This window comes from Schistocerca serialis, chromosome 2 (assembly GCF_023864345.2).
Source record: "Schistocerca serialis cubense isolate TAMUIC-IGC-003099 chromosome 2, iqSchSeri2.2, whole genome shotgun sequence".
NCBI lineage: Eukaryota > Metazoa > Arthropoda > Insecta > Orthoptera > Acrididae > Schistocerca > Schistocerca serialis.
The window spans coordinates 500603180-500630018 of record NC_064639.1 but is presented as its reverse complement, the minus strand read 5'-3'; the positions used below and the strand labels follow the sequence as shown (position 1 = coordinate 500630018).

The window sequence follows — 26839 nt, the reverse complement described above, 5'->3', positions numbered from 1 at the left end:
GCCCCGCCAGCAACACAGCCTGAGCGGTGGTTTTCCCAGATCTACCATAGGTATCCGTCGGGTTGGGCTCAAAAGAGAGGGACCACAACTAAGATCCTTCCATCCAGACTGTGCGCTGCCTCTTAACGGAAGGCGTAGGTCCCTTGAAGAGGTACCTAGGTTTAAGCTCTTATTAGACATGGAGATGCTGTTAACTATTTACATATAAGGTGCAATCTGTTTTTAGGATTCTGTGTGACTTGTGCACCTCTTGTCGGTTGTTCCACTCTGTTCTTTGAATTTGACTTGGTTGACACTATGGATCATCCGCGCTGGACGCTTCAATATCTGTGTTGGTGCCCTGGTCTGTATCTGTTTCTTCTTCATCACTCGTGGTGCTAATCATATCTGTGTCCCCCTGGGCATCGTGACGTCTGTTTGGACCGACTTGCCTTCGGTAGGGTCTGTTGCGCAAGTATTCTATTTGTTGGATCTTCGAGATTTCGTCCGTTAGTTTGTTGAGTTCAGTCCACCTTTCCGGGTCGCGTATTATGGCATGTAGTTCGTTCTGTGTGTTCAGGCGATTTATGTGTACTGTGTGTCTTATGTTCTTATGTTCGTGCATTGTCCGCAGAAGAAGACAGTATGTTCAGGGGAACCTTCTTCCCCGCATGTGCATCTATTAGTCTGCTGCAGACTCACGCGGTACAGGTGCGTGGGATAAGGGCCATGTCCTGTGATGAAATGTACCATACCGCGGCTGGGATCAATATGTTTTAGTTTTAGTCTTTCCCGGATGTCAGGGAAGAAGTTGTATACACGGCGGCCCTTATCGCTGTTGGCCAACTCGCTCTGCCAGGTATCCACTCGCCATGCTCTGAGTTGGCGTGTTGTCTCAATCGGTACACCAGTGATCTGCCGAACCTGGTCTATTCTCCCCATCCTAAGCCAGTACATTGCTGCGCGGTACCTGATGGTGATATCTACGGGGAAAATTCCCATGACGACACATAGTGCGTCATTTGATGTTGTGTTGAATGCCCCTGTTAGTCGAAGTAGAACACTTCTTTGGCCTCGACGTACAATGGTTCTGTTGGTTGAGAGATTTAGCCTGTGGGCCCACGTACTGGCAGCAAAGCATAGTACTGACTCGAAGAGAGCGCAATGGTATGTTCGTGTCACTGACAGGGGTAGTCTGAATTGTTCCGAATTTAGCCTAGCCAGTTTGTATAGTATCTTTTCTGCTTTGTTTGTGCATATTCGCATGTGTTCGTGGAAGTTCAATCGTTCATCAATGTATACTCCTAGATAGCGTGTGACTGCTAGTCTTTTTATGTTTGTGTCCCCGATTTTGACTATTGGGTTCCTGCGCAGGATACCCTTTAGCAATGTATAAGTTGTTTTGTTTCCTGCTATCTTGTATTATCTGTGCACCATTGGGTTATTGTCCTAAGTGTTCCATTGGCTCTTTCTTCTAGCTGGGAACGGTTATTTGCTGAAACTACGACGCGTAGATCATCAGCATAAGCGAAAACTCCATCTGTCAAGATGTGCTCCTCTAGTAACTGTAGGAGCGGTTCTATAACTATGTCCCAGAAGATGGGTCCGCAGATCGACCCTTGTGGACAGCCTTTTGTAATTCGTTTAATCACTTTCTGGTTGTCCATTTGCCAAAGGACCGTTCTGTCTCTGCAGTAGTCCATGAAACTATTATACAGAGACACCGGTACCTGCAGGTGTCTGAGCCTCTTGAACAAGGCCGGCCACCAGAGGTTGTCGAAGGCACCTGAGATGTCTATCATAATTGCAAGTGTGTATTTGGAGGGTGTGTCGTATACTATTTGGAGTGCTCTGTTAATTGCGTCGTCTATAGATTTCCCTTCCCTGAAGCCGTATTGGCGTGGTGTCAGTCCCCGTAGTGTTCGGTGTGCTTGTAGTCTTTTGCAGAGTAGTTTTTCTTGTACTTTACCGAGTGTATTGATAAGGCAAATTGGTCTGTATGACTTGGGGTCTGATGGGTCTTTGTCTGGAGACTTTTTGATGATAACCGCCTTCGATGTCTTCCACACTGCAGGCACACGGCCCAGACTTAATGCATCGTTTAACAACGTTGTGAGAAACTGGGTGATCTGCGGTGCAATTTGTTTCAGTACCTCAGAGTGGATACCATCCGGTCCAGGCGCCTTTTTGTTTTTGAGTTCTGAGATCGCTGTCGCCACTTCTTCCTGCGCAAATGGACTGGTGACGGTTGGTGGTTGGTGTGGTGTATACTGTGTCTACCTCGCGTCTCAGTGCTGCATGTTGTGGTGTGTCTGTGTCTGCGATGTCGTCGGGCAGGAGTTTGCTCAGCAGGAACTCCGCTGTGCGTCTCCAGCCCTTAGTCATCTCACCATCCTCCTGTCGCAGCGTTCCCAGAACCAGTGGGCTCTTAATTTTCTCTGTCACGATTTTGTCTGGTTCCCCCCAAATGTTTGGTTGTGTTTGTGCTGCTACATGGCTGTTCCAATGGTCTTTCCTGGTCTTATTCAGCTCAAGTTTATATTTATCCTTGGCAAGCCGGTAGTCGTGTAGTCGTAATTGTCTTTCTCTATCTGAAATTGCTCGTTGGTAAAGTTTACGTTTACGTTTTGAGTCTTGTTTGAGTCGTGTTAATTGTGTAGTCCAGGGAATATTTTGGTGTTTTGTCATTCTTTGTGTGGGTATGCAGGTGTTCTGTGTGTGTGTGTGTGTGTGTGGTGATATCTGTCAGCATGTGTGCTCTGTAATCAACACTGCCGGTGATGTCTTGCGGTATGTGCTCATGTATTTTTTGTCTGACCCTGTCCCAGTCTGTTTTGTCAAATAATAGTTTTTTTGGTAGTGTTTCTGTGTTGACGTTTGGTGTACCACTTAAGGCTAGTGTGATGATGATTTGGTCGCTAGCAGTGATCTGGTCATGTACGGTCCAGTCTCGTACGTGGTTGATGGCGGCATTATTAACGAGGGTGATGTCTATGTTTGATGAATGACCGTTGTGTCCGATGTGAGTCGGGTGATGTCCTTCCTTGTTGAGTACGTGTAGTCTGTTTTCTTGGATGATGTCATTTATTATTCTACCTCTGTCGTCAGTTCTGTCTGAATGCCACAGGGTTGATCTGGCATTTATGTCTGTACAGATGAGAAGTTTTTTGTTGCCAGCGTATTGCGCAACATCTCTGATGAGGTCTGCGTATGGTTTGATGCAATGACAGAATTGGGCGTACAGCGACGCGATGATCCAAGTATCCCCCTTGCGTGTGACTTCAACTGTAACTAGGTGCTCGGAACAGAGTTCTGTAATTTTGACTGGATGTATTTCTTTGTTTAGGATTATGACAGATGCCATGCAGCCTGTCCCCTCCGCAACTGTCACCGCACTTGGAGGAAAGTTGGGGATATGCCCTTGTCTAGTGTAGGGCTCCTGTATGCACAGAATGTCACATTTTAGTTCACGTAGGACCCGTGGGAGCTCCGAATTTACAAGTATACTCCGCATAGCATTAAGCTGTGCTATTAGCAGTTTGGGTGTTTAACTGTGGCGTAGCACTTGCTGCCAGTTTGACTGTAATCGAAGTATGTTCTCCCATGAGCCCTTACGTGATCCTTGTAAAGCTTGTCCATATCGAATGGTTCCTCCCTGCGGGCGCACACCTGCATGAGCAGGTCTAGTAGGCTGTCTGGATCTGTTGGAATATTCTCCGTTTTGAGAATCAGTCTATCGGTTTGCTCTGATGTACGGAAACAAACAGATTGGCCGTACGGGTGTAGGGTGCGGATGAGCATCCGCTGTGCCGTCTCTAAGATGTCTCTTTCTTCTAACCTACTTAATTTTACATTTATATCTAGCTTGTCGTAACTAAAACTATCGGTGTCGATGGCGTGTGTTGGCGTCTCTGCAGCCGTGACGTGTCTTGATGGTGTAGTGGCGTTGTTGTGCACCTCTGCGGGGGGCGCTGGATTGGCTTCCTCGTTGGTTGTTGTGGGGGTTTCCTTGGGCGTCGGCATTGAGGTTGTTGGTTGGGGGGCTGCGAAGGTGTTGGTATCATCAGGGGTATGCACTTTCGTATCACTAGGTTTTGAGGCAGCCTGCGATTGCCGCGATTGGTCGTCACACGCTTTCACTTTCTTGACTCTCTTAGGCTGTTTGGGTTTTCTATGCGGTTTTAGTTTCCTAAAGGCTGCGATGATTCGTTTGTTTTTTGTGTGTGTTTCGTTTGTGCAGTCTTGATGTGTATCAGATGTGTTGTTTGTTTGTGCCTCCATTCTGCATTGATTTGACGTGATTTGGTTCCCACTTGACTGCTCATCTACGCTATCTGTGACAGACATAACAGCTTTTGGTATGTTATGCGCACTGTCGCCTCTGTTGCCAGACCCTCCGCAGACTTTTGTTGCGGTTGTTGCTGCGGCTTTTCGTATGGCATTCGTGGTGTCTGCCGGCGCTGTGGCCTGTTCAAGGTCGGTATTACGGTTTCGAATATCATTGTTATGAACACTACAATCTCTGGCGTAAGGGCAATAGTAGACGTCGTCTTCTTCCTCTGTCAGTGAGTCAGAGAGAGTTATTTTGCGTTTGATTTGATTACAGTCTGAGGTGTCTGATTTGTCCATGTTTTCCGTTTGGGCTCCAGTTGTGCTGGCTTGCGTTACGGTTGTGTTAAGCACCGTTGGGTTCAAGGTCTCACCTTGTATAAATTTGATTGGTTTGATGCGTCCTTCGCATTTTGTAGTGTCGTATGTGCGTCGTTGTGCTGGAGTGGATGGGTGATCTTGCGTCGTTAGCAACGCTGGTTTGCGCAGTTGCTTTGGTTGGTCATGTGTGGTATGGTTTTCTGGTCTGTCGGTATCAGGATTTGGGGTTATCATGTCTACTCTCAGTAGTTCGTCTTCAAGTTCGTCTATCCTGTTCATAAGGGTCGTCTGGAATGTCATCCAGTACATTATTTGTCTTTTGATAAGTTTGGCGGCTTCTGGTGACATTTGTCCTGTGAGTGTTAGGTCGTCTATGTATTCAGTGATTGCATGATGGCTGTCCTCCAGGTTTGTATTGTGTATCAAGCCTGGAATGTGACCATTGTTGGGGTAGTCGTCAGGTAATAGTTTTTGCCTCTTACGCCAGAGTATTGCACGTAGATGGTTTCTGTGCCTGGTGGATGGTGACTTGTATGATCTTGTTTTTTCAGGGGTTGATTTATGGAGCATGTTGTTTGACTCAGGGGGGTGTTCAGTTGCCATAGTCAGTACTGTCAATTAGTCTATCAAGCAGCTGTTTGTAGGTCTGGCAGACGCCACCCCTGCTCTTATTGCAAATTCGGTTTCTGTTCCTGCACGGAATGCAATCGATGGGCTCTGATGCTCGACAGTCCGCGTGTTTGTGGCCCTTTTTGCCACATCTTTAACAGGTCGTACCTGTATCTGCGCAGGCTTTGGTTGTATGGCCAAGGTCACAACAGTTGCAACACTGGCTCACTGACGTAAAGTCTTTGACAGATAGGGATTGGAAGTCTATGTACACCCTTCCTCTTTTGGTGAGGTACCAATAAATTCTGGGTGTGACTTCCAACACTTGATGGTTGTATCCCTTTCCTTTGGGCCCTGTGCGGAATCTGATTTTCACGTCTTTGCCGTCTTTTGTGAAATCGTCACTGAGATTTTGGTCGTATAAACACTCAAGAAATTCTCTATCCGAGATAGTGTCTGTCACTCGATAGACTATCACCAAAGGTTGCCGCTTTCTGGGCCCCTCACACGCTATATTCTCAATATCTTTCGTCTTTTCTATTATTTTCCTACAGTCCTCCTGCGTTGCTGCTTCGACAATCACAGCTGTCTTCGTGTTTCTTATTGACTTAATGTGTAGGTTGTCTCGTCTTGGGTTGATGTTTTTTGTCAACGTTAGTTTTATTGTTTTCGTGTCTTGGTTGTTGGTAGACTTTATGAAGAGAGTGGTTGCCTGCTTGGCTTTTGCCACCTCAATGCGTTTATGTTCTTTGGGTGCGGAGGAGAGTGCCGCAGCGTATGTTAAAGTGCTCGTCATTTATGTTGGCGGCCGAGTTTAGGTTTGTTCTGCGCATCTGACGTCACAAAACACAGTCAGCAAATGAACAGAGAACGACGTTGCCAGATCTCGACTGCAGTGCAGAGCATGGACGAGTGTCTTCAGTTCTAGAAACGTTGTCATAAATAAAGTAATAGAACAAAAGCAATGTCTTGATAGCAGACATTCTTTCATAGTAAGTATGGAAAAAGCATTCTTTATACCAATTGCTTCATATTCTATTAATTAATTAAACCAAACAAGCAATAAGACTCCTAATTCAGGCGATAGCAAGGAAAGATGTTTGTATCAATCTCACGAACCGCTTTTTCGCAATAAAGAACAGCGGCAGTTGTTTATTTCCTATTGTACTTCGACGAAGCGTGAGTAATTCATAGTCATACCAACAGTGTTTGTCAGCATTTTGCGTGACGTATTATAGCCCTCACAGCATACTGTAGTAAAAGAGCCGCCATAGCGTAACGGTTAAAGTCTTGGGCTGCTATATGAAAGGTTGTGGGGACAAACCTTGTGCAGTGCTTTATATTTTCATTATTTGAAAACAATATCGAAGTGCCTTTTTTCACGAATTATATTAGTTTGAATGCAATTTTTGAAATTTCTGGTGCTTTCTCTCTTCATTAACTCTTTCGCTGCTGCAGACACGTGCTCCCCGCATTCCGCGCTGTGCGCGATTTTGTCATCACTGCACTGCTCGCCTGTGCAGACACATGGTGTTCCCACTGCTTTGACACACTTATCATTCGATTTCACAAAAACTATTTGGCCCAAAAATTTGATTTTTACACTTCTTCTTGACTGGTACCTTCCCTCCATAAATGATTTAATTTTGTTTCGATGTTCAACGCAGTTATTACGCAGCGTTAAATGTAGTAAACCATTGCACGAAATTTTGAAGAGTTTACAGAGGTAGAAGTCCGTAGCGTATACTTTCCGTATGGTCGATTTTAGTTGCTACAATGTTGAGAATGAAATGTGGACAAGATACCTAAATTTCATATAAATTTACTGTATAACAATATCTCATTTAATTTAAGTACCACATAGGTGTCGTATGTAATATTGAGTAATATTCCGTCTTTCGCGACTGTAATAAAAGTTTTATTTACACCGGACGCGTTTGGCTTTATTTTAAAGCACTTCAGTCAATGAAAGGTATGGCACATACACAATGGTACGCATGTTCTCTTTCTTGTTTTTGTTCCACAGTCGCAGTTTTACCAATGGTACTGAAATACTTCTGCAACTGTAATAAGCGACTTATTTAGACCAGACGCGTTTCTCTCTTTTGAAGCATCTTCAGTGGACAGTATTTTGTCTCTTCCATTGCCAAGTCACCTTTCGTAGTTTTGTGCTGCGGTAACACAATATTCAACGTTTGTGTTGGCTGATCAGTGTTTTAGCAAATAAATGATGTTTGTGTGTGCCACACACAAAAATTATATTTCACATAGCTCAGAGCACTTCACTGATAGACGGTATATTCAAGTCCTAATGTTTTTGTAAGTCCACAGTTTTGTTTAATGTATTTTGTCTACTTCCTTTTGATTGATTGAAGTGCTTTAAAATAAAGTCAAACGTGCTCAGTGTAAATTGTGGCAACTAAAATCGACCATACGGAAAGTATACTCTATGGACCTTTACCTCTGCAAACTCTTCAAAATTTCGTGCAATGGTTTACTATATTTAATGGGGCATAATAACTGCGTTGAGCATCGAAACAAAATTGTCATTTATGGGGGGAAGGTATCAGTCAAGAAAATGTGTAAAAATCTAATTTTTGGGCCAAATAGTTTTTGTGGAATCGAATGATAGGAGTGTCAAAGCAGTCGGAACACGATGTGTCTGCACAAGCGAGCAGTGCAGTGACAAAATCGCGCACAGCGCGGAATGCAGGGAGCACGACTTTGAAGCAGCGGAAGGGTTAATGCGGCCGTGGTGGCTTTAATTCATGAACTGCGTGCTCCCCCCTAAACGTAAGCTTGCGAACTATGCTATACTATGGCGCTGCTTCTATTGGCGCGTGCGTCGTGTGCAACTGGCAACGCAGCAATCTCCCGCGTCTGGGCGGGCATGCGCGAGCCGCCAAGATAAAAGAATTCAACTATAGTGTTTTGGCCTGTTGCTGTGCCTGTTCAGTAACCTTTCCTGTCAGATCCCTAATTTGGTCCCTGAGCTCTTGGTTTATTTCAGCGAGTTTCGTATTGTCTTCCTCGAGTTTGTTGACCTATTCTGTGAGAGACTCAATTCTAAGGTCCTCAACTGGGTCAGCTGAGTGCTGAAGTTCGCGCGGTAGATCTTTGTTCTGCTCTTGCAGCAGCTCGACCTTTACTTCTGCTGACGTGAGTTGGAAAGCCAAAGGGAATATTTTATTCCTTATCGTATTCAGTACGCTACTCGATACGTGTTTGGCCTTTAATTCCGTCCCAATGTCATTTAATAGCTCGTCAATTGCAGCGATCTTCTGGCTCGGTGACATGACGGCATATTCGTGGGTACCAGACGCCATGCCTATAGGCGATACTTTGCAACTGGTGCTGCTCTGCGCTCTGCTAAGCGTCCCTTTCGTGGACTTGGGTGTGGTGTTAGCACCACTTAGTTGGCGTGCTCGATCCAGGATTGCGGATCTGTGTTATAGTTCTTAAAGAGTGACCTTTATTTGGTGTGTATTGCGTGTGCGGCACCACATTGTGACACGTAAGTCCCAAAAGCGATACGTCACAGAGCGAGGTCGAATGTGGGCTGGGTGGCTTCGCCGGCGATGTCCGATCGACACCGAGCGCCGCGGTCAGCTCCGCACGTCAGCCGGCCACATGGTTCGCGGGACCAGGTGGGGACTGTGAGCTCGCGTAAGCTGCTGACTCCCGCGGTTGGGCGCGGAAACACGAGCCGTGCTTAGCAACACCGGTTCGCTGTGGCCAGCGCAATTTGGCCTACTTGCGAACCTCACGCGTAGTGCGTGTCAGCTGGCGCACTGCGACCTACTCTCGGGACTTTGCGTTCCGTCGCTCGGCGTATCGCTTTACGTTACTCGTAGTCAATTTTCCTCACTATCGACAGTTTATGACTTTTACCTATAATATGTCTATAATTCAGAATTATGCTCGTTTCCGTTCACTGTATGGGTATTGTTCACACTGGTTTTCTTCATATTAAGCTAGTCTGTTCTGCGAGACTTGCTACCATATGTTAGTCTTCGTTTTTAGTCTAAGTCCGTTATTATCAGTTTTTTTTTTATTTTTATTCGGGACACTTCGGAAGCTACCCTTCACTGTTCTAACATGTTATCGTGAGTTTGGTGGATATTTAAAGTCTAATTACGGGGAAAAATCCTACCATACGTTACTTTGATGATTCGTCACACGATAACTTTCCTTTCATATTGTTTTTAACACTTTCACAGCACTGCGGTTAGTAATTTCAAGCGTTCCTAATCGTATTAGTAGTGTTTGTGGATGTTAGTTGTAGTGAAATACCTTTGATGAGGTCCGACATGCTGTAAATGTGCCCGCGAAGTCACTAATGCACTATTTCTCTAGTCGAAACACGAGAAAATTTTGTAGGACTGCTTCACTTCACTATTATCCATCACTGATCACTGTTTTTTCGTTCACTGGCGTGATTGTTCCCGATAGAACCGACCAAAAGACCGTAGTTGCGGGAGCGCGCGCGAGACACGTCCGTACGCACTCGTGATTAGGACTAAGCACTATGGGACTTAACATTTGAGGTCTTCAGCCCCCTAGACTTATAACTACTTAAACTTAACTAACCTAAGGACATCACACACAACCACGCCCGAGGCAGGATTCGAACCTGCGACCGTAGCAGCAGCGCGGTTCCGGAGTGAAGCGCCTAGAACCGCTCGGCCACAGCGGCCGGCTGTTCGTATTAGGCTCAAAATCAAAGACTTAACTCCTTGGGAGACGGTGGTGGGCAAAGGGTAGCCATAGAATCTCCCCAGCCGTCTTACTGTGGAGAAGTAGCTCTCAAGAATATCGTAATTGCATTTTGAAGACATGACGTACTTGTAGCTTTCCACAGTTAATTCCTTAAACAATGAACGCGGACTGCCTACAGACATCAAAAACCCTTTCTGAAAAGGAAGCAAATCATCAATAGGTTCTTTTATTTTATTTTTTGGGTTTACTCCTGTCTGCTTCCTCATTTCCTTTTGGTATAAGAGATACACTCCTGGAAATGGAAAAAAGAACACATCGACACCGGTGTGTCAGACCCACCATACTTGCTCCGGACACTGCGAGAGGGCTGTACAAGCAATGATCACACGCACGGCACAGCGGACACACCAGGAACCGCGGTGTTGGCCGTCGAATGGCGCTAGCTGCGCAGCATTTGTGCACCGCCGCCGTCAGTGTCAGCCAGTTTGCCGTGGCATACGGAGCTCCATCGCAGTCTTTAACACTGGTAGCATGCCGCGACAGCGTGGACGTGAACCGTATGTGCAGTTGACGGACTTTGAGCGAGGGCGTATAGTGGGCATGCGGGAGGCCGGGTGGACGTACCGCCGAATTGCTCAACACGTGGGGCGTGAGGTCTCCACAGTACATCGATGTTGTCGCCAGTGGTCGGCGGAAGGTGCACGTGCCCGTCGACCTGGGACCGGACCGCAGCGACGCACGGATGCACGCCAAGACCGTAGGATCCTACGCAGTGCCGTAGGGGACCGCACCGCCACTTCCCAGCAAATTAGGGACACTGTTGCTCCTGGGGTATCGGCGAGGACCATTCGCAACCGTCTCCATGAAGCTGGGCTACGGTCCCGCACACCGTTAGGCCGTCTTCCGCTCACGCCCCAACATCGTGCAGCCCGCCTCCAGTGGTGTCGCGACAGGCGTGAATGGAGGGACGAATGGAGACGTGTCGTCTTCAGCGATGAGAGTCCCTTCTGCCTTGGTGCCAATGATGGTCGTATGCGTGTTTGGCGCCGTGCAGGTGAGTGCCACAATCAGGAATGCATACGACCGAGGCACACAGGGCCAACACCCGGCGTCATGGTGTGGGGAGCGATCTCCTACACTGGCCGTACACCACTGGTGATCGTCGAGGGGACACTGAATAGTGCACGGTACATCCAAACCGTCATCGAACCCATCGTTCTACCATTCCTAGACCGGCAAGGGAACTTGCTGTTCCAACAGGACAATGCACGTCCGCATGTATCCCGTGCCACCCAACGTGCTCTAGAAGGTGTAAGTCAACTACCCTGGCCAGCAAGATCTCCGGATCTGTCCCCCATCGAGCATGTTTGGGACTGGATGAAGCGTCGTCTCACGCGGTCTGCACGTCCAGCACGAACGCTGGTCCAACTGAGGCGCCAGGTGGAAATGGCATGGCAAGCCGTTCCACAGGACTACATCCAGCATCTCTACGATCGTCTCCATGGGAGAATAGCAACCTGCATTGCTGCGAAAGGTGGATATACACTGTACTAGTGCCGACATTGTGCATGCTCTGTTGCCTGTGTCTATGTGCCTGTGGTTCTGTCAGTGTGATCATGTGATGTATCTGATCCCAGGAATGTGTCAATAAAGTTTCCCCTTCCTGGGACAATGAATTCACGGTGTTCTTATTTCAATTTCCAGGAGTGTATTCGCTGATCAATTTTTTCTTGTCCTTTTTTCTCTCCCTCTTATTTTCTTTTTATTACTCGCATTGTGAGAATGGTATCATGCAGTTCTTCTAACGCGTTATCTTGTTCTGGTGAATAATTTCCATGTGCACTTTTTAATTTGTATCCACATACATGAGTTCTGGAGCTCAGTACGTCAGATCCGTTGTTTATGACTTTTACAGTCTCACCAATATAACTGATCGACGAAGATTGTGACAAATGGCGTGCCCTACAGCGAGAGAAGCGAACGGCCGTGCCGCAGTCGTCACACCGGTTCTCGTCAGATCACAGAAGTTAAGCGCTGTCGGGCTGGACTAGCACTTGGATGGGTGCCGAGACCTGTTGGCAAGCGGATGCATTCAGCCCTTGTGAGGCAAACTGAGGAGCTACTTGATTGAGAAGTAGCGTCTCCGGTCTCGTAAACTGACATACGGCCGGGAGAGCGGTGTGCTGACCACATGCCCCTCCATATCCGCATCCAGTGACGCCTGTGGTCTGAGGATGACACGGCGGCCGGTCGGTATCGTTGGGCCTTCCAAGGCCTGTTCGGACGGAGTTTACAGCGAGAGAAAAACAGCTTAGTTGCTTTCCTTAAGTTTTGCCTTTCCGGACCAGCAACAAGCAAATGGTTGATGGTTACTTTATGGTCGTATTGTAAATCTACGACAGTGTTTTGAAGTTCAACATAATGAACGGTCCTTTCGTGAGCAAACTACTAGATTTTGGACGATAACCATCGTCAGGCAGATGACTCCGTAATAATTTTATGCACAATTTCCTATTTTGATTTTGTGGGTTTTCGAATCACTAGTTGCCGGCCGCAGTGGCCGAGCGGTTCTAGGCGCTACAGTCTGGAGCCGCGCGCGACCGCTACGGTCGCAGGTTCGAATCCTGCCTCGGGCATGGATTTGTGCGTTGTTCTTAGGTTGGTTAGGTTTAAGTAGTTCTAAGTTCTAGGGGACTGATGACCTCAGTAGTTAAGTCCCATAGTGCTCAGAGCCATTTGAACCATTTTTTGAATCACGAGTTATCAGAGGTAACCCTCAGATTCCCTACAAGTTTTCTATTTGATGGCCACATATCATACACAAATGCTTTCACTTTCAATTCAACGTTTTCAGCTACTTGAATCGTTTCCGGCAACAAGTCCTTAGAAACTGCTGTGTGAAAGTTATAATGAAGAAGCTGCACCCATTTTCCTAACAAACTTCTGATGACCACAATTTGAGCATTGTTGTGTGGTCGTCTTACGATCTCCTCTGCTTGGTCTAAACATAAATTACTCTTTACTCTCATTTCGTTAAAGCTACGAACTACGTCTTTTTCAAATTTGGAGAATATTTCAATATGTCCCTGACAAAAGATAACTATTTTTAATATAGGCAACGTGAAGTCGTAGCCTTTGCAATATCTTTAGATGACACCGTCTTTCATAACCGCCTGTTGTTGACACAAAAATAACCCTGAATCACTTTTTGAATGTGTTTTAATTTGAGTATCTCTGCGTTACTTCGAGAGAGACGTTCCTGTAAATCTGCTTTATTTTGCCTCAGATGTTTTATCTGTGTTTCCATAATTTCTAGTTATTGGTGGAAGAACGCACTGACGCATTCACAGCAGTGTTTGTCTTCACGGTTAATGTCTTGTCTATTAGTAATTTCTTCCTTGTTTTGTAATGTATTTACCTGTAAAATATCTTCTACTTATTTAAAGTAACTTTTTTTGTGCCCAATATTTCTCTCATTATTAGGCTCATTATTACGCGCTAAAGCAGGACCGTACAATGGTAGATTTAGAGATGGAACAGCATCAGTCTTCAAATTGCGTTTCGAAGGAATATTCAATTGTTCACTTATCAAATCCCTTGCATAACCTGAATCAGAAAAATGTACTCATCAGACACGCGCATTTTTACTGAAACTTTACATGCATTTATCCATCCTCGTTTCGTCTCATTGTTTTTAGGAAATACACGAAACTTAATTCTAACTTACGTACTTGTCTGCTGTGATTAGTACAACGGGCGAATTTTTTATTTTTCAGTTAAAAATTTAATCTAAAAAATCATGGAATACACTGATAATTACGGCATAATTCTGTACTCAATCTCCAGTCACTAATAAAAATTCACACTGCAGTAAACAACCTTGTTTTCGATCGTAAACGCAAGTACAGCACAGTACGTTACGGCAATTGCTGGTTACTGAGCGCTGATTGGATTCACTCTGACGTCAGCGGCACGGCTTTACTTCGCATACACCTCGTGATTCCCGTATCACGTACTTTAGTATCTGTGATTCGTATTTCCGCTCTGGCATTTTATGGCAAGTTTGAGATATGGGAAATTTAATATCCCCTCCAACGGTCGATAACGATAGTGGCTCAGAGGCGGTACAGTTTCGGAGCAGGCGATCGCCAGAAAGGCATCCGAGACACGTCACTTGGGCCGAGCCGCCAGTGGCAATGGGGTCAGCCAGGGAGCCGTGAATCAGTGTAATACCCACAGTTCGTTGCAATCAATCACGTCGTACGGCTTATTGGATTTCGAACCTGCACTGCGCCTGGACTTCCCTGTCCTCATTATTGGCTTTCATTCGGTGTTCTGCCCTCGTCGAACTTGGCTTTGTTTACAGATTTCGTGTTCCTATCGGGAGAGGGCAAAAAAGAAAATTTCATCGCCTGCTTACAACGCCTGTAGAAAAGACAGAATCACTATTCTTTGTGTAGCGTATTTCACGTTGTCCCAGGCATTGTGCGGAAGCCTGTACTCCTGTGGACAGGCCGCGATCACAATACGATCTACAGTGCGTCAGGTGGTGTATTGATTTTAGCCTGGAATAACCTGGACGACTTAAGAACGGCCTTGGAAAGAAGTTCGAGAAAATCGTTGCAGCATTTACCGTTTCACGTCGCGTGTCAGGAGCGTCTGCTCACAGAGCTGTACTGAAAGAGAAGCTTAAACTTTTTCAAGTCAGCGTAGTGCATCGTCTGTCCCGTTCAGATAATGCTGCCCAACGCCAGTGCTGCGACTGGCTATTACAGCCTGTACATGATGGACAGGCCAATCCTGAAATGGTCTTTTTTCTGCTGAAGCGTGGCTGCGTTTATCGGGGTACGTGGACGCCCAGAACAATCGACATTAGAGTTTTGAAAATTCTCATCAATTCCATCAAGAGCCTCTGCACAATGTGAAAGCAGGAGTGTGGCGTGCAGTAAATTCAACTCGAATTACTGGATCGATCTTTTCCCACCTGACCGTAACTTCTGATAGGTATGCGTATAATATAATGCAATCTTCTTTCAGAGAACCAACACGAAAAGATATTATCAACGGATAATGGAACTATGAAAGTATGACGAGGTCTTTTTGATAATAAGATTTTCCGAAGTCAAACAGCGATTGTTCTGCGAGGTTAAGTATCCTGATAAATGTAGTCATACCTCATAAAAAATGGTGCATACGCTCGTCGTCCTGGTTCCAGATGACAGCTGCATGGGGTGAGCAACTAGGTTTGTTCGTACCGCAGCTGCAATACCAATTTGGACCAATGTCGAATCCAGAGCAAAAAATAGAACCATTTTCTTTTTTTATTGATGCTTTATTTCGGTGTGCGCTGACCCGTAATCCAGGGGCTAAAGTGCGTCGTATGCGGCACTCACAATTATTCTATTCACATAAAAACACACGGGTGTTGAAGAACACGGAAAACACAACAACAAAATACACTCAGGCCTTAAAAGAAATCCACCACCAATATAGTTTGCCACCTAAATAGCAAAAATTCATCTGCTTTCACCTTCTCCTTTCCTAAACTAACTGCCTCAGAGCACCTACGGTGATTCGAATACATTTCATTATCCTCTTTTCACTTCACTTAATATTTCTCGTATAATCTCTTCCCACGGCACCATCCATCCCATTCAACTGTTCTTCCAAGTCCTTTGCCTCCTACAGAATTACAGTGTTGTCAGCAAACCACAGTGTTTTTATTCCTTGCCGCGCGGGATTAGCCGAGCGGTCAACGGCGCTGCAGTCATGGACTGTGCGGCTGGTCCCGGTGGAGGTTCGAGTCCTCCCTCGGGCATGGGCGTGCGTGTTTGTCCTTAAGTAGTGTGTCAGCTTAGGGACTGATGACCTTAGCTGTTAAGTCCCATAAGATTTCACACACATTTGAACATTTTTTATTCCTTCCTCCTGAACTTAGTTTTCCTAATTTTTCCTTGGTCTCATTTACTCATGTACAGATTCAACAACAGGGTGGACAGGCTACAACTCTTTCCCATTTTCATCTCATTTATTACTTGTCTTTTATGTTCAACTCACATAAATGCTGCCTAAGTTCTGTGCGTATTGTAGATAGCATTTCGCTCCCTGTATTTTATCCTGACACGATCAGAATTTCAAAGAGTCTGTCTCAGTCAATATTTTCCTGCAGTACAGTGTAAATCTCTGCTGAATTTCGCAATTTCTTTTTCTTTTGTTGGTCATTACATCCTCCTGTCACGGGGATGGACTAACTGCCCCTATATCACTCTTCAGCCTACATTAATTTGTACCGTACATTAATTTTTAAAACTTTCACGATTATTTTAAAATGGTGGATAAGTATAAAATGAAATAAATAAATTCTGTTAATGAATCAAGTTCGATGGTTGTTCACTGCAGGTGAATGATTAGCTGTTCCTGTAAAATGGGCAGAAGAATGGGTACGTGGGCAATCAAGTAACAAGGGTAGTAGGAACTTGCTGCGAGTATAACGAGTGGGTTGGAAAGGAATCTGCCAATGTGTGTTATATATGGAGAGGTGATGGATATCTGAAGTGGGAGCTGGAGGGGAACAGCAGGACCTTCATTTATGGAATGAGAGGAAAGGGAGAACCATAGCTGCTAGGATGGATAGGTTTCTGTGCGGATTTGTGGACCAGGAAGCAGGAGTTGGCTGAAGCCGTGATAGCGATTCACATTGAGTAAGGAGCATGATGAGATAGTGCGAAAGTTTTCCAGGAATTCGAGGAAGTGGAAAGTTTAATAGCAAGCAATGAAAGATTGCAAGAAAGAGTAGTCGGATGTGGAATTCGCGATGGGAAGCATGACATACAAGGACTTGTATTCAGTGATGAAATTTAGGAGGAACAGTAATTCAAGCAACGGTTGGAAAGGTAAGGACGAATAGGCTCATTCTTTCGTGGGTATGAATGATGGAGGAAAGGTGTAATTCCCATGGTCGGCACGAAGTCTCACGCTATTGTAGGCTTTACGTTCGGCACTAAGTAAGAGGGTTTCCCAGGATGGCTTGCTGTCGAAACTTAGTCACACTGTGACACTACAACGCAGTATGTAAGATTATAAACAACATTGCTATTGAGATATGTACTTGCTTTCCTTCTCACTACTGCGATTGTTTAAAACTCCTCTTTATATGTGATTAGTTTGAATATTGTATGAACGTAATAAACTAAAAATTAGAAATGAATTTGTTGTAAATGGAATATTCCCTGAAACCATTAAAAACAATTTTATAACATCTGTACAGTATTGGCACTCAGATTATCTGTGGCTTTATATTACAATAAAACACTGAAAATGTCTCAGTCATTAAGAAAAATGGTCTCTGGCAACAGCAGTGCGCCATTAAGAAAAGGTGGGTGAGGAGGGACGCAAGTGTGAGTCGCTGTGACGTATCAAATGTGTGTACAGTAATTTCTTGTGCTTGCGAGAGCCACTGCAAGTTCCAAGGTTCACAGTCATTGCTGACTTATAACGATGCTTCGAGAGGAATAAGGAAGAGTACTGCTTGGTTACAGCAAGTATAATGAATATTATTAGTTGCTAACGAGAGATATTAATATTGTATTTGTTACCTGCAGAGTAGTATAAGACAGAGCCACTTCAGAAATTAAGTTTTGTAAAAGGCTAGTGAGTGTTTGGTGTGAGTGGACGAAATAAACTTTGCGTGAACTTTAATTATAACTTCGTAGTCGTCATTCCACCACGTCATTAGGATCCGTGTCCTACTGGCGTACATTCCGAGTGTCACGTTATGAATGAAAAAATGTTTTTAGCGTCAAGGACAACAGTTTTGCCAGAAAGTAAAACTAAAGTTTACCTTGAGATGAAAGATAGTCGTTGCTAAATAATTAAAATTGTGGGAGATGATGTTTGTGTAATTTTTCTCTTAGTGGGGTGGTTTTCTTTCCCTTTTTGTCTCGGCTTACCCAACTTACTGCGGGCTGCCTGTTCTATCTGTGCCGGCAGCAAGTCGGTCCGGCTGTGAATGGACGCTTTTACCTGGCTCGAATGTTCTCCGCAGGTGGACAGGACGCAGGCCCATCCACATGGGCAAGAAATTTAAAGGTAGCTTGCAATTCAATAGAAATCTCTACCATTTTTGAGACTCATAGTTTTAAGGTACTGCAGCCTCCAAAAGTTAACTAAGGAATTAGGAAATTCATATACACTGCATGACAGAAAAGTGAAGCACCCAGAAGACACGATCCGACGTCAGCGTGACTTAGTACACGCACCTGCCATCGGCGTATACAGGGTGTTTCTGTAAGAGCGTGCAAAAATTTAACAGGAAATGGAGGATGCTCCAGTGAACAATTTGAGGTAGGGAATCTGGGTTTCGGAGGTTAAGGAGATAATAGGAATACAGTAATCACATTACTGTGTACTTTTTTTATTTGCGTTAGTTAGAGTTAAGTGCAAATACCATCAATGACACAATGAACTTAGCATTTGTACCGTATCTTACAAAATGTGCTGAAACTGAGGGCTATCAACATCAATGCAAGCACGACATCGGCGAACAAGATTCTGACGGACCTTGGCAATTATCCGTGGTGTGTTTCGAATCACATCCCAGGCAGCTACAATTCTGGAAACTAATTCCATGTCCGTATCCACTGTCACACAAGTGACTTTAGAGATACCCATTCGAAATAATCAAAGGGATTCAGGTCAGGTGATCTCGCAGGCCATAGAATAGGACCTACCCTACCAAACCAGCGACCAGGAAATACAGCATTGAGATGGTCGCGGACATCCACACTGAAGTGAGGCGGTGCACCGTCATGTTGTATCCACATCCTCTCACGAACAGCCAAGGGTACGTTCTCCTACAACTCTTTGCACAAACTCTTTGCACGAACCTCAAAGTACAGGTGGCCATTCAGACGTCTAGGTAGAAGATATGGCCCAATATCATTGTCGCCTTGCACCAAATACAGAATGTACATGTCAATAAACAGCACATACGTGTAAACTTGTACGCGTGTCAGGTGTAAATAAGCTGGAAAACAAAATGCTACACAAAGCGGTAGACAAGTTAACCATACCTCAAATTGTTCAGTGGACCATTCTCTAGGCCCTGTTACATTTTTGCACGCTCTTACGGAGAAATCCTGTATATAATTGATTAGAGTCAGAATTCTCTGTGACGGGCAGACTGGTTAGCAGAGTGCATTAGTGTTGTCAGTGTTAAATGTTGCTACCGGAACTGACAGAATGTGTTAGGAGTGTGAAAAACGTCAGATGTTGAGTGGCCACTTTGAAGGAAAGAGATGCTATGACTTGTGTGAGACAGCATTATCAGCAGCAGGAGCCTCACTGTGGGTCTCTACTTGATCAGCTGGTCGGATCATGTAATATCCAGCATTTTGATGCATTCGGATGTGGCATTGCCCGATGTTGGACTTTTCGCGGTATAACTGTATATGTATGTGTATGGATGGTGCCATCTATCACGGGATAATTATATATTTTTATTTTTATGCTTATATATTATATGATTTTGGTTGAGGTGCCTTTAAATATTGTGGGCTAGCATGAGACTATCAATTAACTTATACCGCGATAACACTCGTACGGACATCGGCTGCCCCGAAGTACGTACGATATAATATTTTTTAAACACAACGCGCGACTCACCGCCTTCTAATAAATAGTTTACGTGAGCGCTGTTATTTAGAAAAGAAAATATGCGTATTCTTACGCAAACTGTAATTATTAATATGGGTCTCAGGGGATACTGGTTATTTCAAATGGTTCAAATGTCTCTGAGCACTATGGGACTTAACTTCTGAGGTCATCAGTCCCTTAGAACTTAGAACTACTTAAACCTAACTAACCTAAGGACATCACAGACATCCATGTGCGATGTAGGATTCGAACCTGCGACCGTACCGGTCGCGCGGCTCCAGACTGTAGCGCCTAGAACCGCTCGGCTACTCCGGCCGGCTACTGGTTATTTATGTACCAAATGTCACAAAGATTAACTGAGATATTGCGGAGCTTATTGACTGTAATGATTTTCAATATTTCTTGTTCATTATTTGCAAGGCAAAACTGGAGAGAATCTCATCTGCCGTTAGGCGGCCAAAATGAAACATACTGAACTCATTCAGTGCTGTGAATTTTGGTAAATGAAATCTATCACTACTCTTTTTGTTAACTTTGAAATTGATGGAATATTAAAATTGAGAAGTCTCTCACATTTACGTTTACTTTAATATTATAACATGAAATTTTAATTAAATAATACTGTCAGCGTAATGGCCGACTAAATCCTGCTAGAGGAGATGAGCTCCCTGCACTACGAAAGCACTGTAAAAGCTTTGTTAATTATAATTAATGGTTGCGATCATGAGAGGTGACAACTAAGTCAATAACACACACTTTCTAATAAAAATTATAAGTATATTTTACTAAATTACAACCAAAGTTACATTAAATATTATCCAGCGCTACAATGGCGGCCTACCTCTAGACGAAACAAAAACAGGAGAGCTGGTTCAATCAAAGTATTGTCTCTGATCTTCTTGACCTATGTTACACAGCGATTATAACAAAAAAAACTGTGTTTTGTTAATTACATCGATATTTGTGTTTTGATAATAATAACTTACGTTTTTTACTATTTGTTATACATCGCGCAGACGTACATAATCTTAAGATAATTTATGTTTCACACGTCTCACAGCAAAAACTTCTTTTCCCTTTCTCCAAATGTGCATTTGTGTGACGTACCGTCACAGACTGCATAGGAAGCCGAGAAGACACACTCATCAGCAAGGTTCTAGTCGACACGACTGACCACCATCGCAGTATTGTGCACCAGTCACATCGTAACCCCTTCACATCTCAGCCTGCCACCCGAGAACAAGTAATGGGCTACTTGAAACATTTACTTTCATCCTGCACAATTAGTCGGAGACTAGTAGCAGCCGGACTACGAAATTACCGTCCCATGAGTAGGCTTCCGTCAACGATACCACTCAAACGGCTGCATTTGGAGTGCTGCCATGGCAGGGAAGCATAGCTCGCTGATGAGTATCTTCACATTGTGTTCAACAATGAATTATAATTCTGCACTACCCAAGATGACGATCTGGGGAGAGGTCTCATTCTTCCAATGGTTTGGACAGGCACAACAGTGTTACTCCCACGTCATCAGCTGCTACTTCAGGTCCCAGTTGGTAGTGACTGAGGGAACTCTGTCGAGACAACGCTTCCTCAAAGACAATCTGCGTCTTCATGTATTGCCTCTCATGTAACACTATCATGATTCCATTTCTCAACAGCAGAAGGCTCGTCCACACGTGGCACATATCTCTATGAACTGCCTGCGTGACGTTGGGCTATTCTCGTGGCCAGCTAGATCCCCAAATCTGCCCCAACAGGACGTGTGAGGGACCAGCTCGGACGTCAGCTCCATGTCAGTGTCAGTATCCAGCATATGAAGGGCCAGTTACCACAGTTGTGGACCAGCGTGCCTCAAGAGACGATAGAACGACTTTATGCCACCCTTCCCTACGGAATCGGTGGATGTATCCAGGCTAGAGGAAATGTAGCGTCTACTGGTAAGTGGCTCATACTGACAAGTTCTTTATAAATCTGACTCGATAACATCACATAGTCTCTCAGCATGTGAAGTTTCATTTCGTTTCCCGTTGCGGATGCTTCACTTTTTTGTCAGACAGTGTATGTATTTTTTTTTTTTTTTTTTGGCGGGTGGGAGTGGGCACGAGACCCAGACTCCTTCCCCCTTTGCAGCCGCGCGTCGCGCCAGCGGACTGACCCCATAGGCTCGCGCACGGCGCCCGGCCGCCAGAAGAGGTCCCGCGAGGCGTTGCGCAGCGCCACGTTGGCCGCCTCGATGTGGTGCGCCTGCCGCTTGTCGCTCCAGTCCGCTTCCAGGCGCGCCTTGGCCGCCATCACGGACGCCTTCTGGCTCTCCAGCTGCTCCAGCAGGCGCTGCTCCTCGGCTGCTGCCTCCGACAGCATCGCCTGCTCCTGCCAAAGCACACCAGACGAGTATTAATGTTTGCAAATCCTCTTCGCATCGTGTCTCTGGTCTTTCCTAGGAGGGGCGTAATGCATCCATTTTTGTCTCGACCAATTTCGGTTGAAAAAATGGGAAAGTTGTTGTAGGACATCGTGGAATATTCCTGCTTCAGCCACTATAGTTTCATGAAGTTCCAATAGGTGACGACGCTACCTTAGCCTCTAAAATGGCGTCTATAACGGGGGTGCATTCCAAGCAGAGAGGTCTTATTGAGTTTATTTTGGCGAAAACTGGGGCATCACAAATATTCGTAGGCGCTTGCAGAATTTCTACGGATGCCTGGCAGTGAACAAAAGCTCGGTGAGTCGTCGGGGGAGGCGTCTGTCATTATCGCAACAAGGTCGCGCAAATCTGTTCGGTCACCCGCGTACCGGCCGGCCGCACACAGTTGTGCTACTCTCAGCAAATTGGAGGAACGACTTCAGCGTGCTCGTCGCCACAGAAATGTAAAAGAACTTCTCATTTTCGATGACAACGCAAAGGTCTCACACGGGTGTCCGCACTCGAGAGGAGCTCACAAAACTTCATTGGACTGTTCTTCCTCATCCCCCTAGAGTCTGGATCTCGCACCTTCCGATTTCTATCGTTCTATCAATGAAGAATGCACTTCTCTTGAAGCGCTGCGTAGGTGACGGGAAGGTTACTGACGCAGCCAGACGTTGATTTCGACGTCGATTAGTAGAGTAGTACCGTACGGACATAGACGGAGACCCACTAAGGTGGCATAATGCCGTCGTAGTGAACGGATACTACGTCGAAAAATAGGATTTTGTGGCCAGAAGGACCATGAAGATAAAATACGAGAAATTAGGGCTCATACGGAAAGTTTTGGAAATTTGTGTTAAGTTCTTATGGAACCAAACTTCTGAGTTCATCGGTCCCTAAGCATAGACACTACATAATCTAACGTAAACTAACTTACGCTAAGGACAAGACACACACAACCATGTCCGAGGGAGGACTCGAACCTCTGCTGGGGGGAGCCACGCGAACCGTGACAATGCACCCTAGATCGCGCGGCTACGCTGTGCGGCGGGCTCATATGGAGACATACAGAAAGTCAATTTCTTCCTCATCAATGAAATATACAGACAGTCAATTTCTTCCTCGCCATATTTGCGAGTGGAAAAGGAAAGGGAATCACTAGTAGTGAGTGAAAAAGAGAAGGAAATGACAGGTAGTGGTACACCGTACGGTGGCTTGCGGACTATCTATGTAGATGTAGTGCAGAGTACTTTAGCACAATTATCATTTCCACCACATCCTGTTCTATTGGCAGATGGTCCGTGGAAACAACTCCCGTCAAGCCTCCGATATTGTTGTTGAGGTCCGAAGACTGGTTTGCTGTAGTTCTCCGCACTGGTATATCCTGTGCAAGCCTCTTCAGCTTTGCATAAATACTGCAACCTACATCCACTTGAAACTGTTTACTTTAACCAGGCATTGGTCTCCATTTACCGCCAACACTTCTCTCCATTACTAAACTGACAATTACTTGAATTCTCGGGATGGGTCCTATAACCTGATCCCCTTCTTGTAGTCAAGTTGTACCATCAGTTTCTTTTTTCTCCAATTCATTTCCGTACCTCTTCATTTGTTATTCGATCTGCCCATCTAATCTTCAAAATATTTCTGTAGCAAAATGTTTCACCACAAGGTTCTGTTCTCTTCTTCTCTGTACTGTTATCGTCTGCGTTTCACTCCCCTACAACGCTGCACTCCACACTAATATCTTCATAAAAAAAGTGTTTCTCACACTAAAATTTATGTTATATGCCAACAAAATCTTCTTTTTCATAAATGCATTTCTTGCTATTGCCAGTCTATATTTTATATGGTCTCTACTTAAGACACTGGCAATTACTTTGCTGCCCAAAAAGCAAAACTTGATGCCTCATTTTCTGATCTAATTCCCTCATTGCCACCTGATTTACTTCGACTAAATTGAATTACTTTTGTTTACTTTCTTGTCTGCATAGGTGTCTGCCAGTTCCGCTGCTCTAGGCTTTAAGTCCTCTACTTCCATTTATGAATTAGGACACCAATCATCCATTTTTACATACTCTACATTTAGATATGATTAGATACGTTTATGCACGTATGTATATCTTAAAACAAAAACTATTCGATACTTTGTGTTGTCAAATCTTTCACGTACAGAAACACAATGCAGACTCGAGGACTGAACGGACTCGAACAACCATAAACAAAATTAAAATAAAGCCTTGCGACCTAAGTTTTTGTTTTTATTTGTCTTTCTCTTTCTGGCGCGTAGAATCCATTTTGATCACTTGAACTTGTCAAAAAGAATTGTACAGTATTTGATAGTGATTCTTGAGTTTCTCCCGGCGTATTTGATAGTCAAAATATCCACGGGTGTGCTGCCGGTCTATAGTGTCCAACGGGCACAATATTTCGGCGATCATACATGTCGCCATCATCAGGTGAACTGACGGACTGAGCTCCTGTGAACGTGCCGGCACGGAGATCCGTACGCTATGGCTGCTCAGAGGGAACTGGGTTCGGTTGCGGCGGCGGCCGATTTAAATACCCTCCGCCCGCGGCGCGCTCCCTCCGCCGTCCGCGCCCCGCGCCACGGTCGCGCGGTGGAACAGATAGCGACGGCGTCTGAGATGACGTCGGAGTGATGGCTCTGTCCGCCGTGGTCGTCACAACTATACGTTTGCTCGATTTACTCTTGATTAACCCGATCGCTGGTTCCCAAGCCTTGCTAAGATTATAGCCACAGTCACGGTTTATGAGGTCGTCATTGGTGCGAATTTCGATGGCCTCTCTAACAACGCTGTCCCAGTATCTCGACGTCTGTACCAGAATCCTCGTGCGGTCATATTCCATGGCGTGATTTTCCGACAAACAATGTTCAGCGACCGCCGACTTGCTCGGATACATCAGGCGAGTGTGCCTCTGGTGTTCACGGCATCGATCCTCGACGGTACGCATCGTCTGACCAATGTACGACTTGCCACATTGACACGGAATCTGGTACACGCCGGCCTTCCTCAAACCGAGGTCATCTTTGGCGCTCCCCACCAGTGCACGAGTTTTATTTGGAGGACAAAACACAGTTCCGACCCGATGCTTCTTCAGAATGCGAGCGATTTTCCCCGAGAGTGCGCCTGTGTATGGAATAAATGCAGTGCCTACCTCCTCCCTCGTGACTTCATCCATCTCAAGAGGTTGTGCTGCAGTGGTTGGGCGGAGAGCACGTTGAATCTGCCACTCTGAGTACCCATTTTTTCGAAATATAGTTCTCAGATGTTCCAATTCCTGGGGTAGACTCTCTGCGTCAGAGATAGTGCGCGCCCTATGTACTAGAGTTTTAAGTACCCCATTCCTCTGTGAAGGGTGGTGGCAGCTGTCTGCGTGCAAATACAGATCAGTGTGCGTAGTCTTCCGATACACCCCATGACCTAGGGTGCCGTCAGCCCTTCTCTTGACCAAGACGTCAAGGAAGGGTAATTTACCCTCCGTTTCAGTCTCCATAGTGAATTTGATGTTGGGGTGTATGGAGTTTAGATGTGTAAGGAAGTCAAGGAGTTTATCCATACCATGTGGCATTGGTACGTGAGAGAGTGCAATTCACCCGCCGGAGCCTTGAGTTTATCTCACAGGAATTACTCAAACTACATTTGCAACTGGCAAGTAAGTTTACTTCTTGTTCCTGGGATTGGATTGATGGTGTCACCTGGGTGTCAGCTGATTCCGCCCATAAGAAGGCTACGGGACGTCAAACAGCTAAGTTCTCACGTCTCCTTAACAAACCATCTCTGCAGGTTCCGTGCAAGACTGTCATCAATTTGAGTGGCATGGTGTTGAGTGATGATGCAGTCTCGGTTTTGCAGAAAGGTATCAACTTCGCTCCCACCCCCAAGTTCACTCCAGTCGCAGAAATTGTTAGTGCTGTTGAACAGGTTGCAGCTCGACTTCCGCCAGAATCAGCCGAGGAAATACGTCGTGAAACTTGTCGTGCGTTGACGAAATCCAAGCCGATGAAGTCAAATATCAGCAGTAAAGAGAGGGCGGCCATTCGTGATCTGAGGGAGCGCTCTGAAATTGTTGTCTTACCGGCTGACAAAGGCAATGCTACAGTCGTTGTCTCCCATAAGGACTACACTGATAAGATGCAGAGCCTGCTAAATGACGATTCCTACCGGAAGATCAGCGTTGACCCTACAAAGAAGGTGGAGAACAAGACGAGGGCGCTTCTCAAGGACGCAGATTTACCGGAGGGTGACGCTAAGAAATTGTTACCCCAAGGTCCGGTACCGCCTAGACTATATGGACTCCCGAAGGTTCACAAAGAGGGGATACCATTACGCCCCATTGTCAGCAACATCAGGGCACCTACATATTTGTTGGCCAAATACCTGACGGGAATATTAAGTCCTTATGTGGGTAAATGCCCTCATCACATCCGTAATTCCGTGGATTTTGTTAAACGCCTTGACAGCTTCAGGTTGGATGAGTCAGATATCATGGTGAGTTTTGACGTCGTTTCCTTGTTTACGAGGGTACCCCTGCGAGAGTCACTAGAATTGATTAGTCAGAAGTTTGACGAGAAGACCACTGAACTTTTTAGGCATGTCTTGACTTCCACGTATTTTCTTTTTAATGGAGAATACTACGAGCAAACGGAGGGAGTCGCCATGGGTAGCCCACTATCACCGGTGGTAGCGAATTTGTACATGGAGAACTTCGAGGAGGAAGCCCTGTCGTCATCCGTATGGAAACCTACTTGCTTTTTCCGTTACGTGGACGACACGTTCGTCATCTGGCCACATG

The 26839-nt window shown here is 45.3% G+C and overlaps 1 protein-coding gene across 1 annotated transcript in view; it reads right to left on the bottom strand.

Moving 5' to 3' along the window:
- The window catches only part of LOC126456141 (tektin-1), a 171339-nt gene that overhangs the window by 105260 nt on the left and 39240 nt on the right, over positions 1–26839 (bottom strand). Inside the window, exon 5 of the mRNA XM_050091893.1 lies at positions 21770–21984. Coding sequence (XP_049947850.1) covers positions 21770–21984 — 215 coding nt within the window. The remainder of the gene's footprint in view (positions 1–21769; positions 21985–26839) is intronic.